The 14,450-nt window shown below is 48.5% G+C and overlaps 3 protein-coding genes across 3 annotated transcripts; 1 reads left to right on the top strand and 2 right to left on the bottom strand.

The window, feature by feature from the left end:
* The first annotated feature begins 1,058 nt into the window (after window positions 1–1,058).
* On the top strand, window positions 1,059–3,950 carry BX661DRAFT_188739 (Piwi domain-containing protein). The gene has a single exon (XM_051537472.1). It carries the CDS (start codon window positions 1,224–1,226, stop codon window positions 3,903–3,905), a length of 2,682 nt encoding a protein of 893 aa, XP_051388842.1. The 5' UTR covers window positions 1,059–1,223; the 3' UTR covers window positions 3,906–3,950.
* On the bottom strand, window positions 3,936–8,289 carry BX661DRAFT_207715 (PXA domain-containing protein; the record flags this gene model as incomplete). Its single annotated transcript, XM_051538670.1, has 2 exons — window positions 6,498–8,289; window positions 3,936–5,564 (listed from the first exon to the last, which is right to left on the bottom strand). Exons 1-2 carry the CDS (start codon window positions 8,175–8,177, stop codon window positions 3,936–3,938), a joined length of 3,309 nt encoding a protein of 1,102 aa, XP_051388841.1. The 5' UTR covers window positions 8,178–8,289.
* A 4,565-nt stretch (window positions 8,290–12,854) lies between these two features.
* BX661DRAFT_173490 (uncharacterized protein) lies at window positions 12,855–14,445 on the bottom strand (the record flags this gene model as incomplete). The annotated part of the gene is made up of 3 exons (XM_051533873.1): window positions 12,855–14,087; window positions 14,148–14,340; window positions 14,411–14,445. The coding sequence occupies 3 exons, from the start codon at window positions 14,443–14,445 to the stop codon at window positions 12,855–12,857; spliced, it is 1,461 nt and encodes a 486-aa protein (XP_051388840.1).
* Window positions 14,446–14,450: the final 5 nt, after the last annotated feature.

The following is a 14,450-nucleotide window of genomic DNA, read 5'->3' as shown; positions in this document are numbered from 1 at the left end:
TCTTAATTCATTTAACAAAACCCCAAATTAACCATTTTTATGTATAAGAACTGCTTTTGAACATTTAATTTGTTAAATTTAATTGCAATTTTTAGACCATCCACTTGATATATTTATCAATGAACGATTTTACTAATTGCAACCAAAAAATAATGATAATTGCAAAGTACTAAATCCGCGTGCATTATGTAAAGTCGAGTTGTGGCACACTATTGTTCTCCGTGCAAGGTGAGAAAAGTGTGATGTTGTATGTGAACATAATAAAAATTAATCTAATGATGTGTTGCGCACCCCTGTTTATTTTTATTTTATTTGTGCGCATTCTAGAGTGACAAAAATGCATTTACGGATAGGTCTTGTTCTTTTTCTTTTTTATGAACAGATATTTTGATATTGTCAGATATAATTGGTCTGTCATATTAAAAATAAATTGACTACATGGGTTTTTTATTATTGCAAACGCAGTCGTGGCAGGCAGTGAATATATATCATATACATAAAAATGTTCTTAAGTTGTGTAGTAAGAAAACAAAAACTTTTTTAGTTCAATATCAATAAATTTGCTCATTTATCCAAAGGCATAATTTAAAAAGATTAGAAGCAACCGTGTTGGTTTTGCCACTAAATCAACATTAAGAAAAATATTTTATAAGGCAATGAGCTTAACTAGGGAAACTTAATGTAGTCACTATTTAATTTGATAATCGGTAAAATTAAGATCTACTCAACGCAAAAAAATATGACCACTGTTGACTATTATTATATTGTCCATTGAATTTTGGTGATATGGCAGTCACTTATTTCAAAACCTATTTTCCAAAAAGAGGGGGTGGGAGCACATTTAAGCACTTGAGCACTACCACTTGACATGTCTGAGCCAATAACCCTAAAGAATAATTTCATGAGCAAAAAAAACTAAACAAGGAATTTTTTCTTCTTTAAAAAGTATAGCTGAATAGAAAACCAAATATCTATTATGTCTTGCATTCCGTGGGATTTATTTGCAACCTGGCTACCAGCCCATATCACAATATATATGATATATGAATAAAAAACCTCTGGTGATAATATTGAACTAAACCCACAAGATCACAAAACCATTGGTTCAATCGTTTGTGCCTAAAATATCTTGACCAATATTTTCCAGTTTTTTTTAAAAAATTTTGTTTAATCCTTTTTATTTTATTTTCCATTATTACTTTCCACTAAAGAAAATAAACACGATGGAGTCACACGATGAATCTACGGTATACCCTCAGCAACCCGCCGATATTCACACAGGCGATACAACAGTGCTGACCAACCACGCAATACTGGAGCTCACCAGCAAGCATATCCACGTATACAAAGTAGAAATAACAAACCTCGACGCCAAATCCAACCAAACAACAAATGACACAGGAACGGATAATCGGCAAGTTAAGGAGACAGATCTTCGGCAGGATATTTTCAAAAAGGCGTTTAAGGACACTCTGCTGGTTTTTGACTCGAGCGATTATGCATATTCATCCAAAAACCTGCACAAAAAATGGCCGACCATCATGGAAAACAAAAACAGCAGCACGGCAGAACTCGCACGTACGGCTACGCATGACGGGCATGATTTCCGAGTAATTCTTCGGCACTTGCGCACATACGAGCGCAAAGTGCTCCTGCAACACTGCCAGCAAGCCAACAGCAACACCAAGGGAAAGAAGGGGGACGAGGTTGTTGGAGACGGGTATATCCAAGGGATGCTTTTTGCCTTGGACAGTATAGTGCGCAGCAGCCTGCGTGTATTCGAGGACCTGGACGGCCACCAGGTGGATCCATCCAACAGTATAGCAACTGACCGCGGGTTCGATATCTGGTGGATACACCGGTTGACTGTGCGCCCCGGGTGCAACCACCTTTACCTCAATATCAGCACCAGGGGCGCGCCTATCAGCAACCAACCGGACCTCTACGCGCTTGCCCAGCAGCTCCTCGGATCCGCCCAGGACCTCACCCAGCAGCGTGGGGGGTGGTGGCCAGGGTTTGAGCTAACAATTCGTGGTCTCCGTGTGCTCACTCCCGAAGCTACCCAACCAGTACAAGTACGTTCGCTTACCCGGAACACCATGCATAGCTGCACTATCAACGGGGAATCACTCGCAGAGCATTACCAGAAGACATACGGGTTGGACGCGGGGAATCCCGGAATTCCCTGTGTGGTCACGGCATCAGGCGCCACGGTACCGTTGGTGCACTGTCGGTTGGCGCATAGACAGCGGCTTGGTGTCTTGGAGGGCGGCGCACTGCGGGCAATTATGGGGGCAACAGTGATGCCGCCCCAGTGGCGCGTCCAGGTGTTGCGCGCGGTGCTCCTAAAACTGGGTGACAAGGCGCAGAATCAAGGGTTATCGAGGGTCGCCGATATGGGGATTAAAATCCACACGGAGCCGGCGCACTTTCCGGCCACGCAGCTCCAGGAACCAAAGCTTTTGGCGCAGAATAGTCGGCCAGTGCGAATCCAGGGCAGTGGTCGAAGCTGGACACTCGGCCCACAGCAGCAGCAGCAGCAGCAGCAAAAGGGAGGAAAGGATGGGGGTGCCTTGGGGGTGTACACTGGCGGGCAGCTGTACTCCTGGGCGGTACTCTTGCTGGCACCGCAGGTGGCGCAGGCGCAGGCACAGCAGCTCGTTGCGCAGCTTACCAAGGTATGTGCGGAGCTCGGGATTGCCGTGCATAATCCCAGGCCGCCGATCCACCGGTGCGCGCCACAAGCCAACCTGGCACAAGCCATGCAACAGGCCATCAGCCTAGCAGCAACCACGGCTGGAGGCAAAGTGCCTTGTCAGTTGCTCCTCTGTGTGCTGCCGTCGACGTCGACGGCGCTTTATGGCGAAGTCAAGCGGCTGGCATATACACAGCTGGGCGTGCAGACTCAGTGTCTGCAGGCTAGCCACTTGTTGCGTGCGCATACGCCGCGGCTACTCGGGATGCTCGCGCTCAAGATTAACTTGAAACTAGGCGGTACCACCACGCGTCTGGACACACCGCTTCTTTCCGATCAGCCCAATAGCGTACCAACGATGATTATCTCTGCGGATGTCAGCCATACGACAGAGGCAGGTGGCATGTCGGTGGCCGCCGTGGTGGCCTCAATGGACCTTTGTGCTGGCGGTGGCCGGTTCCATGGTACTGTATTGCAGCAGCCGGAGAAGCTCGAATATATAGAGAATTTCGACACGGTGATGCGCCACGCCCTGCGTGTTTTTTACCGCGAGACTGGTGGGCGGAAACCAGAGAGGATTATTTATTATCGCGATGGCGTTAATGATAAGCAAATGGCTGTGGTGAAGCAGCTGGAGCTGCAGGCTATGTACCGCGGCTGCGCCCTGGTGGATCCGCAGTACCGCCCGCAGATCACGCTGATTTTGGCGCGCAAACGGCACCACGCGCGCTTCCTACCAGGTGGTGACAGCGAGGCAGAGGAGGCTGGCGATGAGGCTGGCGGCGCGAGGGTGCTGGCCAATTGCCCGCCAGGCACCGTGGTCACCGCTGGAGTCTGCCATCCGGGCATCTTCAGCTTCTTTCTTTTGTCGCACCAGTCCGTGCACGGCGTCAGCAAGCCGACATACTACGTGGTGGCGCACGATGACAGTCAGCTGGAGCCCGAGGCGTTGCGCACGCTGACGTACCACTTGAGCTACGCGTACGGCATTACGACGCGCCCGGTAACGATGCCGGCTTCGCTGTACTATGCGCACAGGCTGACTGGAAAGGGCCGCCTGCAGCTTAACCACGCGTTTGACGAGCTGCCGCGGTTTAATCGGGCATCGGGAGCGGGCTCGGCCAAGGCCTTGAAGCGGCAGCAGGCGAAGAGAGAGTACTATTTGGTCAAGGTGCACGAGAACCTGCGCAACACAATGTATTTCATGTGAGCAAATTAGAAATAAAACAATTAAATCAACTTAATCCATTTGGTACTTTATTTCAGGAAACATCGTGGCGACCAGCAGGTCAAACACGTGCAGGACCAGCCCAAGATTGCGGCCACGGTCCTGCACAGCATCAATCAGCGTACGCGCGCCCTCACGAGCGTTCCGCCGGCCAACCATTGACCCCAGGACACCCGGCACATACGCCAGCACACGAGCGCGCGCCCTCGCCGCCGTCTCCCGCCTCATGTCGTTCGGCCTTTTCCCCGCCGGCGGCGCAGCAAACGCGGCAAAGCCAAAGCCGTTGTTGCGTTTGGGCAGATCCGCCCACAGGGATCTGCGCACATTGTCCAGGAGCTCTGCGAGTCTCTTGTCTTCGGTCGCTTGGCCGAGAATGTCCCGGATGCGGCGCTCGACCGTGCCGCCGAAAATATGCCGCAGGAGAATCGAGATCGCCTGGCGCCGCAGCCAGTTGCGGCGGTTGGTCAGGCCGAAGACCTGCATGAAGAGGTCGCTGAGCGGATCAACGAAGGCAGCGTGCGGCTGGTGCGGCTGGTGCGGCTGAGGCTGGTGCGGCTGAGGCAGGTGCGGCTGAGGCAGGTGCGGCTGCTGAGGCAGGTTCGGCTGCTGCTGAGACGGGTGCGGCTGCTGCTGAGACAGGTGCGGCTGCTGAAGCGCCACCTGGGCGCCCAGCTCCTGCACGATCAGCTCAAGCATCGACGCAGCGCCCGGTATGCCCTCAATATCCATGGTCACCGTGCGGTGGATCCGCGCCATCCACCCATCATTCCCCTCGGCCTCATCCTCCGCCTCCAAATCCCTGCCTTCCCCATTTGTCGTGGGCGCCGGTACCGACGAGAGAAACGCCAGCAGCGGGCCGCACAGGTGCACGCGCGGGTCGCGCAAGAGCGCCTGCAAATACCGCTCCAGCGCCAGCCGGCGCAGCTCCACCGTGCGCGCGCGATTCGGCTGCTGCAGCCGGCCGAGCGGCGTGCGCGCAGGCAGCTCCGCACGCACGCCAGGCACGCAAGCGCGGATCTCTTGATGCATCGCAAAGAACTCGCGGTACCGCCGCCCAACCACCCATCCGGTAGGCGCGTGGCCGCCACGTACCCGCTCGGCCCCCTCCCCTGGTCCGCCGCCCGGTCCGCCGCCCGGTCCGCCCCCTGGTTGCTGCACTTCCACAAGGTACACTACGTGGTCCGCCTGCATGACCGCCCGCGGCACGTGCACGCGCGTGCTGGAGCCTAATTGGTGGTCCGGCAGCGCCGCCTCGTAGATTCGCTGCTGCTCGCGGGCGCGGCGCAGCTCCCGGCGCAGGTCATTGTGCGACTTGGCCAGCACGCGCTGCTCGTTTGTGCGCCCGCGGTGTTGCGCCTGGCGCATGAGCGCGCGCACGATGGAGAGCTGGTGGGTTTTGCGTGTGGTTGATAGGGAGAGCGCGGAGAGGTGCAGGGGGAGGAAAAGGTCGCCTGGGGTTGGTGTTGTGAGGACGCGTGCGAGAACGAGGGACTCGGCCTCGTCGCCGGATGCGGAGCCTGATTCGGACCCGGAGCTGGACGGGTCGGAGCTGCCGCTGGAGTCGGGATTGTGGTCTTCGCGGTGGGCGCCGAGGGGTTGCGGCGGTGCAGAGAGCGGATCGTCGGTGGACAGCCCGATTGCCTGCAGTGACGCGCTGAGCCGCCGCATCTCCATCCTGTCCACGCGCACTGAGCGCCGCCGCACGACCGGCGGGTCAATTGGAGGATCAATTACAGGCTCGGCAAAAGGCTCAATTGCAGGCTCGGCGAAAGGCTCAATCGTCAGTTCAACCGTCGGTTCAACCACCGATCCAGCCGCCGATCCAGCCGCCGATCCAGCCGCCGATCCAGCCGCCGTCACCGCCATCGCCCGCGCCACCGGCGTCGACCTGGCCTCCAGCGCCTCCGCAAGATACACCAGCGACCTAGCGCGCTGCCCCCCGCCCCCCAGCGCATCCACCGACACCGACGTAGCCTCCGCCGTCGCCGTAGCAGTCGACACCTGCGGCGCATCGATTTTTGCGCGCATCCCCCACCGAGTCGGATGAGTCAGCATTGGAGGAGGAGAGTGAACTGAGCTGAGCGTGTGGATGCTGGATGCCGAGGAGCCGCCTGAAAAAGTACGCCGTGGGAGAAACTGCTGTCCACCAGGAATGCTGCTGTTGCGGGAAAGTGAGCTTCGCTGAGGATGCCGCGAGCGGATGCTTGGGCTTCTGCTGCTGCTGTTGCTATTGCTGGTGCTGTTGGGGGTGGTGCTGGCGCGGGTCGCAAGCGGTGGCAAGGTCGTGGTGTCTGCCTCAGCATCGACTGTAGCTTCAGCCTCGACTGTATCTTGAACCTCAGCCTCAGCCTCATGCTCTTCCTCCCCCTCCCCCTCCCCCTCCTCTTCAACCAGCGCGCCCTCCTTGGCAAACAACGCCGCCTGGATGTGCTCCCTCCTCGGGGTCACATAATACTCCCTCAACACACGCGAATAGAACCTGCTTTTCAAAAACGACTCGAAGCAGTTCCCCTCCATATACTTAAACACCGCCTCCTGCACCGAATAAATCAGCCCCAAAGCCTCCCAACACACCTGCGCCGTCAACCCATCCAGGTCCAGATCAACTTCGCCCTGGGCGCGTCTCCGGGGCTTCAAAAACCTCTGCACCCTCGATATTGCTTCGCCAACAAGGTCTCCGCCGGTGCCGGCGGTGGTGGCTGCAACCAGTTCGTCGACGCGCAAGGTGAAGTAGGTTTTCCACAGCGACGCAATGATCCGCGGGAGGAGGGCGGGAAGTGGGTGGCGGACGCCCTCGACATTGATCCAGAACTCCAGGAGAAACCGGCAGCCGATCAGATCCATGTATTCGGCAAAGGCGGAAAGCGATGAGCTGTTGGTGAGGATCTCCCGGAGTGTGAATTGCGGCGGGCCGAGTTTCGTCGGATCATCGCGGTGCTCGTAGTAGGCGGACACCCGCGATCCACCGCCGGTGCGCCGCGACAACGAGCCCGGCACACTTGGAATCTGCAACGGCAACGGCAGCGGCAACAGTGGAGCCGACACGGGTGGGCGCGCCGGCTGCGCTGGCTGCAGGGGACTTCCAGTGGAGAGCATCTGTATCCGACGCTCGGCCTTTTTTTTAGCCACGTACAACCGGTTAATATACACGATGATGTCGCCGACGCGCATTCCGTGGACTATGTCGTCTTTGTTCTGGCCCATGATCAGGATGCGGCGCTTGCGGATTTGCGCCAGGATGTCCTCGCTGATGCGCTCCAATTCAAAGACATCTTGGCAGCGGTCGATGACCGCCATGAATTCCTCGTAGGACCGCACGTTGTCGTCCTGAGCGTCTGCAGGATCCCCCTCGGACCCATGGGTGATCGGTTGCTGCTGGTCGAGCACCCCGCGCAGCTCGTTGACCATGTCCTGTTCGCGGATCATTTTTTCCAACTGTCCGTCTACCAGCTGGTTCAGGGTATCCGGGTCCGCCAACATCATTAGGATCGGGGTTAGCAGGGATCCAGTCATGAGCTCGCGCACAATGACGCGGTGCGGCGCGTACAGCTGCTCAGCCGGCAGCACCAAGGGTAATACCAGGTCCACCGTGCGCCGAATATGCGCCATCACCCTGCGTTTCACCGCCTCCTCACTGTCCTCACCACCACTGCCCTCTGCTTGACTGTCCGTGGTGGATCCACTTAATGCCGGGTGCGCGCCTTCGCCCTTCAGATGCGCGGTGAACAGTGGCAATGCACCGCCAACAATGAACTCTGCCAAATCCACAGCACCCATAACTCTCTCGGTCAAACACCCCAGGGCTGCGGAGATCTGCGCCAGGACGCACCTGGCAAACCCCGGATCCGCTGAGATCTCTCCAAACCATTTGCTGACAAAATCCCGCACAACCAAGTCCAGCACAACCCCGACTCCTTGTGCCAGCTGTGGGCTGCCCTGTTGGAGCTCACGCACGGTGGGCGGCTCCCAAGTGTCCTTGGTGTACTCTGAGGGTAGAATTGACGTGAGTAGGGCGCGTGGCAGCTTGCTGGCGAATTGGAGCCGTGGGATGCGGGTTACTGGCGGGGTTATTGTTTGTTTGTGGGTTCCTGAACGACTGTTGCTGCTGCTACCTGTGCGTGATGGCTGGAAGTAGTAGGAGATGAATATGTTGGTGAGAAATAGCGTTAGTGCTACGCATATTAGGAGAGTGGGCAAGAGGAGAACATAGTTGAGAAAGGAACGGAACACTGAAATTGCCCAACCCGCGCCCATTTTCAAAAATAAAAATAAAAATTGTTGAATTAGAATTAAAAAGTTGTATTAAAATGTAACAATATAAAAAATAATAAAGGTGAATAAAAAAAGGTGAAATAATTTAAACGACGACAAACAAAACAAAAGAAAAAGAACAGTATTGTTTACCATTTTTTTGAAGTCAGTTGTAAAAATTTTTATTTCAGTTACTACACTTTCATTTGATGCAGTGCACGTCACAATCACCAAAAAAGGTATTGTTTCAGGCTAAATTTTGTTGATACGTGTGGGGTAAAAAAATAGTGAACTGTGTTCCAATTACAGCTTGCTGTATCAATAGTGCCCAAACAACCAACCAAATAAAAAACCTGTTCTTCAATGCAACATATCAATAGCATTCAATGGATTTCAAATCGAAAAAATCAAAGCAAATAGCTTTCAACAGTCTCATTCAACGGCAAGTTTAAAATAAAATGTATTTACTCGTAAGTATAACTTAAAAAAGATGGCACACCAGAAATAAAAAACAAAGGTTGGTTCATTGTCAATATTAGCTAAAGGTTCATTTTTATTTGTATTTGTATTATGTAGTAAGCCGTTAAACCTCTTATTCTTAGCATTTAACCTATGTCGTGCTCTATAAAAATGTGGGTCTAAACCGATATATTCAAGTCTTAAAAATTACTTACTTAACTGAAAAAGGGGGCAGCGCTGTAAACATCATGGTGTTCCTTGATGTCAGCCAGCAATAACAGAAATGTGTATAGTGGCCATGAGGGCGATCTTGATTCTTGAAAAGGGAAGATAGTGGCTTGAAATGTGTGTTGGGCACCACAATATACCTCTCCTTTCCAGAATGCATATGCTTGAACATGCATATGCAAAGAGCATAGCCTTGACATACCAAGACACCAGTCTGTCTACAGAAGAACTAGTTCTCACCAACGGAGTGCACAATTGGTGAAGTGCACAATAAAGGAAATGAGATACATATATAAGATGAGGCCGGCCCTAGTTCTACTTTTGATTCCATTGATAATAAAAACCTCCAAAAATCAATACCCCACCTTTAACACTGGGCAAGTAGTGCCTCACACAAATTACAACACTGAGTAATATAGTATTGTATTTAAATTTGCTGCGTTATCACAAGGAAAAATATTTTTAATTTCAATTTGTGGGCGTAAATATACTATATAAAAATAAAAGTCAAAACTTGTACTCCTCGCTTTCGCTGCTGTCAAATCCAACCCCTTCATTATTCGATTCAAGGCCCACACCCAAGCTTGGTAGCAAATTCAGTTTCCACAGCGCCAGCAGGCTCGGGAACTTTAGCAGGATAGTGTATCTTTAAAAAAATGTCAAATTTTTTGAAGAATACCTTAAAATTGACATCAGTGCATATTTTGTTGACAAGTATGTGAATTTTAGGTGCCCCTTCTCTTCCAATGATTTTAACAGACAACGGCGAAAGCGTGGCAAGCATTCCCTCGATTGCTTTTATGGTGACCGCTAATGCGATATCAGTGTAAATAATTCCTCCTCTAAAATAGCTTGTTTCAGCCCCATTGATACAAATGATAGCTTGATGAGCGTAAATAAAATCTTTGGCGTAAATTTTAAACTCATCCTCAGCATCATTGCGCTTATCTGCAGGACTCTCGTATAACTTAATGGCCAGCTCCAAAAGCTCGCTAATTTGGTTGCGTATCTGAGACTGGCGGGCTACCTTTTTTATATCGCTAGTGTGTGCGATTCCCAAGTACGACGCAAAGTAGTTTTCGATGGCCTGGGTAGTGCACACAGTAAATTGGCTGTAGTCTTCAAATGTCGTGGTAAAGACAGTGTTTTTTTCCTACTGCTTGAAGTGGTTTAGCAATATAACATTTGCTTGTCGAATAAAAATAACTGGTTAATTTTTTGAAAAGCATTGCATGGCAAACCTGGGTCCTTAGGTCGCCATCTGGAACGTTCAAGAAAAATTTGGGAAACTGAGTGGCCATAGTGAAAGCGAGTGCCAAAAAACAAAAAACAAAAACAAAAAAAGAATAAATAGGAAAATTGTGAGGGACTCTGCTGTCAAAATTTTGTAAAAAAAATTAAATATGGAGAAAAGGAAAATACTTGTCAAACATTTTATAATGTTTTAGAATAGCTACACGACTGAGTACTTGAAGGAAAAAATATTGTCAAAACAGCCCAAATTTACAACATACAGCCACGGCATACTTATGCTTTTTTCGGCCCGACAATTTTGGTAGGCAGTTTAACTGGAAAATATTTGCGCAAAATTCGGAAAAAGCCAAATTGTGCCGATGTCAGAAATCAGCGGCACTTGGCTTGAATTATTCGCTGCAAATTTACAAACAAACAAACAAACAAACCAATTTTTATAGCTTTGTTACGCAGGCCATGAAAACAAATTAGTTCTTGCTGTCAATAGAGGCTTGGTTGTATTAAAAAATAAACAAAAAATTGAAAAACATGTGATGTCACTATTGCTGCATCAGCTTTTGCCTTTTTTAAATTAAAACAAACTACAAAAAACAACAACAATAAAACATTTATTGACACAAAGCCCACGGAAAATAAACAATGTCAAGTTTTATGTGGATGCTAAAACATAGAAAAATTGGTTGTTGTTTTAAGTTATACTTTTAAACATGAGTATTAAACTCAATACTCATTTTTCTTTTATTTAGATACTTGGTCCGCCGGTCTTGTGTTTATACCATTTTGAGGCGAGTGCGGCTTCTTGATACTTGAAAACACCAGAATACAATAGAAATGGCCTTTGGATGATACCAGCGGCTTATTAGGATTATTGACATATATTGTCAATTCTGCTGCGTAGCAATTTATACATGGCCAATGTTTTGCCAGTATTGACGTATGAATGATAGGCTGATGATCCCTTGATTAATCGCTGAAGACAAGCCGCACAATAATTGTCACATTGGAAATCTGCTACAGTGAACTGAGAGCTGGGCAGTTGCATTTTTTTGTTCTTTCCATTTTTTTAAGAAATGTCTAAACCGACCAGGCTGTTTACACTGTACCAATGCAGATTTGCGCTCGGGGGTAGGCACAGCTGGGGGTTTGCGCTTTCCGCTGCTTAGCAATGTGGAGAGCATGGCCACAAGCAGAAGGCCGCTCGCAGGGCAGATTGAGAAAAAATATTCACTGCTGACAGAGCTGGTCAACATTGCTGGGCACAGATTTTCTTTGTAGCCCAATGCTCATCAGTTGCCTTTTTCTTTGTGAGCACTAAGACTCAGTCATAAAAAGGGCAAAACAACAATACCTATAAAACTACCTTCATATTGGTTGATGCCGATCAACTGATTAACCAGTCTTGGCTGTTTGGCCACACAAACAATAAGTCACACAGTGACCAGAGCAATATGCTCTCTTCTCTTTACCTCTCGCAGTGCATAGCACTTATTCATTAAATATACTTTACATCTTTATAGTTTATCTACACATTCATAGAACGTTCCTATATTCCAACAACTATTCTGTATTCAGAGGTTTTAGATAAGGTTTAGGTTGTGGTACCCAACACACATTTCAAGCCACTATCTTCCCTTTTCAAGAATCAAGATTGCCCTCATGGCCACTATACACATTTCTGTTATTGCTGGCTGACATCAAGGAACACCATGATGTTTACAGCGCTTCCCACACAGCGCTGCCCCCTTTTTTCAGTTTAGTAAGTAATTTTTAAGACTTGAATATATCGATTTAGACTCACATTTTTATAGAGCACGACACTACATGGTACCATCTATGCCCTATCAATCGGCATGTTGATGGAAACTTGGTTCGCAACGCTCAACCTTGACATCCACTTTCACATTATTAGTCTGTTTAACAAAAGGCATTGTATTTTATTTTGGGCGAGTTGATATTATATAATATTGAATTATTATAAAATGATAAGGTCTGCGGTCTCTGTCCATATTCAAACATGTTTCTTATTTTACTCTATTGTTGCAATATGTATATTCTATAATACTGAATATAAAATAATATATTACTATGTATTAAATAAGATGTATTCTATGGGTGATATGCACTGGGGAGGTAAGAGAAAACAACTATATCATATGTGTTACTATGTGACTAAAAGGATAAGCAATGTGGTGTAATCATGCCTGGCTGCATTCAGCTCCGGTAGATCAACAACAACAACAACAATAAACAATGGTTGATCAGTCGACCCAATCAACTAATATTTATTAAGCAACAAAAAGTGTTAGAATGTCATTAAAAAGCAATTTTTTATAAAGATGAAGCTAATCCCGCTGAACGAGTCGGAACACGGACTCAATTTTAGGATTATGGAAGATCAGTCTGAGCATGTTGGCGGCTATGTCGCAAAGCATACAGTATCCTTTACTTTTGGGGTTGATGGAAGTTCACATAGGCATAGTTGAGCAGCCACTCATTTCTAGATTTCCTAATATTCCTTGCAACATTGGAAATAAAACAAAACCAACATAGTTGATTAGCTTAAGCGCATTAAATTGACATTTAAGAATAATATATTAACTTGTGAATAAACATTTACAATAAATAAAATACAAAATACAAATATTGTTTGTTTTACCCTAAATTTTATGCAATCGTTTTTATAAAAAAAAGTACAAAGTATTTAATTAGCATTAAAAATTCGATACCAAAAACTAAACCTTAAAAAAGGAAACTACCATATGGATTCATGAAATCCGTTTGAATGAATGTTTGGAATATGTGAATCGCCAGATTACGTAGCAAAATATATCCACTGCGCTTGTGATCATCCCAATTTACATATGCGAAATGATCAAGTATATCAGCAGTAAATACATCAAAAGAACTAAGCTGGGCAGTCTTGCTTAAACTCATTGGCAGGCGATCTCCACAAATCCATACTAAAATAGGAAAATGGCCTGTGCTAATGTTGCTCTCGTGTCGGATCCAGGATATTTCAATCTGGTCCTCCTGGTTAACACCAAAAGTTGCAAGCCAGCATACGACATAGAGCAATGACTCGTATGTTTCTTTTACGCAGCGTGGTGTTGTTTTCTGAAGGATAGTCGAGACAGTCGCAAACGCAAGCATCTCGTCTCGTATTAGCTTTAATTGCGGCAGGGTCTGGTCCACATTGGGAATTTCGCAGTCCAAAAGCATGCTCTGCACAGTACCCGATTCTTGGTCGCGGACAATCCAAATAGTCTCGGTCGTAATTTTGTAGATTGCGCGGTCACACAACCTGGAGATCTCATGTATTGTCACTAGGGCATGGGTCAGTACGCAGTACAGCTCAGTCGCTGACCCGATCAAACTCAGGGGCTCGGCATACGGGGTGATAGCAGTCAAAACAAGCTGCCTTCTGGTTATCGGAAACCTTACCAACCCAAACGCGCTGACAAATGGAGATTCCTCAGCTGTGTATAGATGGTCAGCACTGATATCGCGAGTGACACCGTTCAGAGTGGCAGCTGCTGGGCCGCCAGCCAGCACCCAAGGCAAAACAATATTAAACCCTGCGTTTTTCAACAAGGGTGCCAACACCCGGCTAATGCGGCACAAGTCATACAGCTCCTTGGAAACCCAAGGAGTTCCTGGCTCATCAACTGCTTGCATCCAAGAGACCTTGACAATCAGCGACGGAGAGTTTATGCTTGCCAGCGACTCTGCAGCCGGGAAAACGCGAACCTGATCGAGTATGGCGGTTTCACGGTGCAAGCTCGGATCACGCGAATAAAACGTGTGCTCGCCCGATGTGCGCTGTCCATCCACAGTAATCCGACCAACACGAATCTCCCAATGCTTACCATAAACCATGCTGGCTCTGGGCACGATGTTTGGGATATACCCGCGCATTTCGTCTCCGCAAATAGTAAGAGAGTTTACAACCATCGACAAGCAGTAATAGTCATACTCGTTAAAAATATTGAGTATCCTCGTTACAAACAGCCCAAAGATACCCACATGGCATACCTGCACGAGAAATCCACAAGAAACAAAGCCCCAGACACCCAACCGGTTAGGCTGATGCCGATAGATACAGTGGCAGGTCATGAGGACTCTACAGACAGCAAAGTTAAGTCGAAGCCTATGGAAATAAATCTCTGCATCTCCGAGAGGCTCGGGCGGAATTCTCTCGAGCATATCAACGGGTGCAAATATTGCACTATAGAACGGCGGATCAGTAATGTCCTGAGACCATGCTCCAGTGGCCTAAGCCCCAGCGTGCGGTCTACCATAAATGTCGGTCTCTGACAGGATACTCGAGCATGTGTT

The sequence above is a fragment of the Kickxella alabastrina genome (genome assembly GCF_025024165.1).
Source record: "Kickxella alabastrina strain RSA 675 chromosome Unknown BX661scaffold_33, whole genome shotgun sequence".
NCBI lineage: Eukaryota > Fungi > Kickxellomycota > Kickxellomycetes > Kickxellales > Kickxellaceae > Kickxella > Kickxella alabastrina.
Note: the sequence above shows the minus strand (reverse complement) of the source record. Positions and strands in the feature narration are given on the sequence as shown.

Bases quoted from the DNA above. Each gene is read 5' to 3' on its own strand.
- BX661DRAFT_188739 (XM_051537472.1), top strand. From the start codon at position 1,224: ATGGAGTCACACGATGAATCTACGGTATACCCTCAGCAACCCGCCGAT.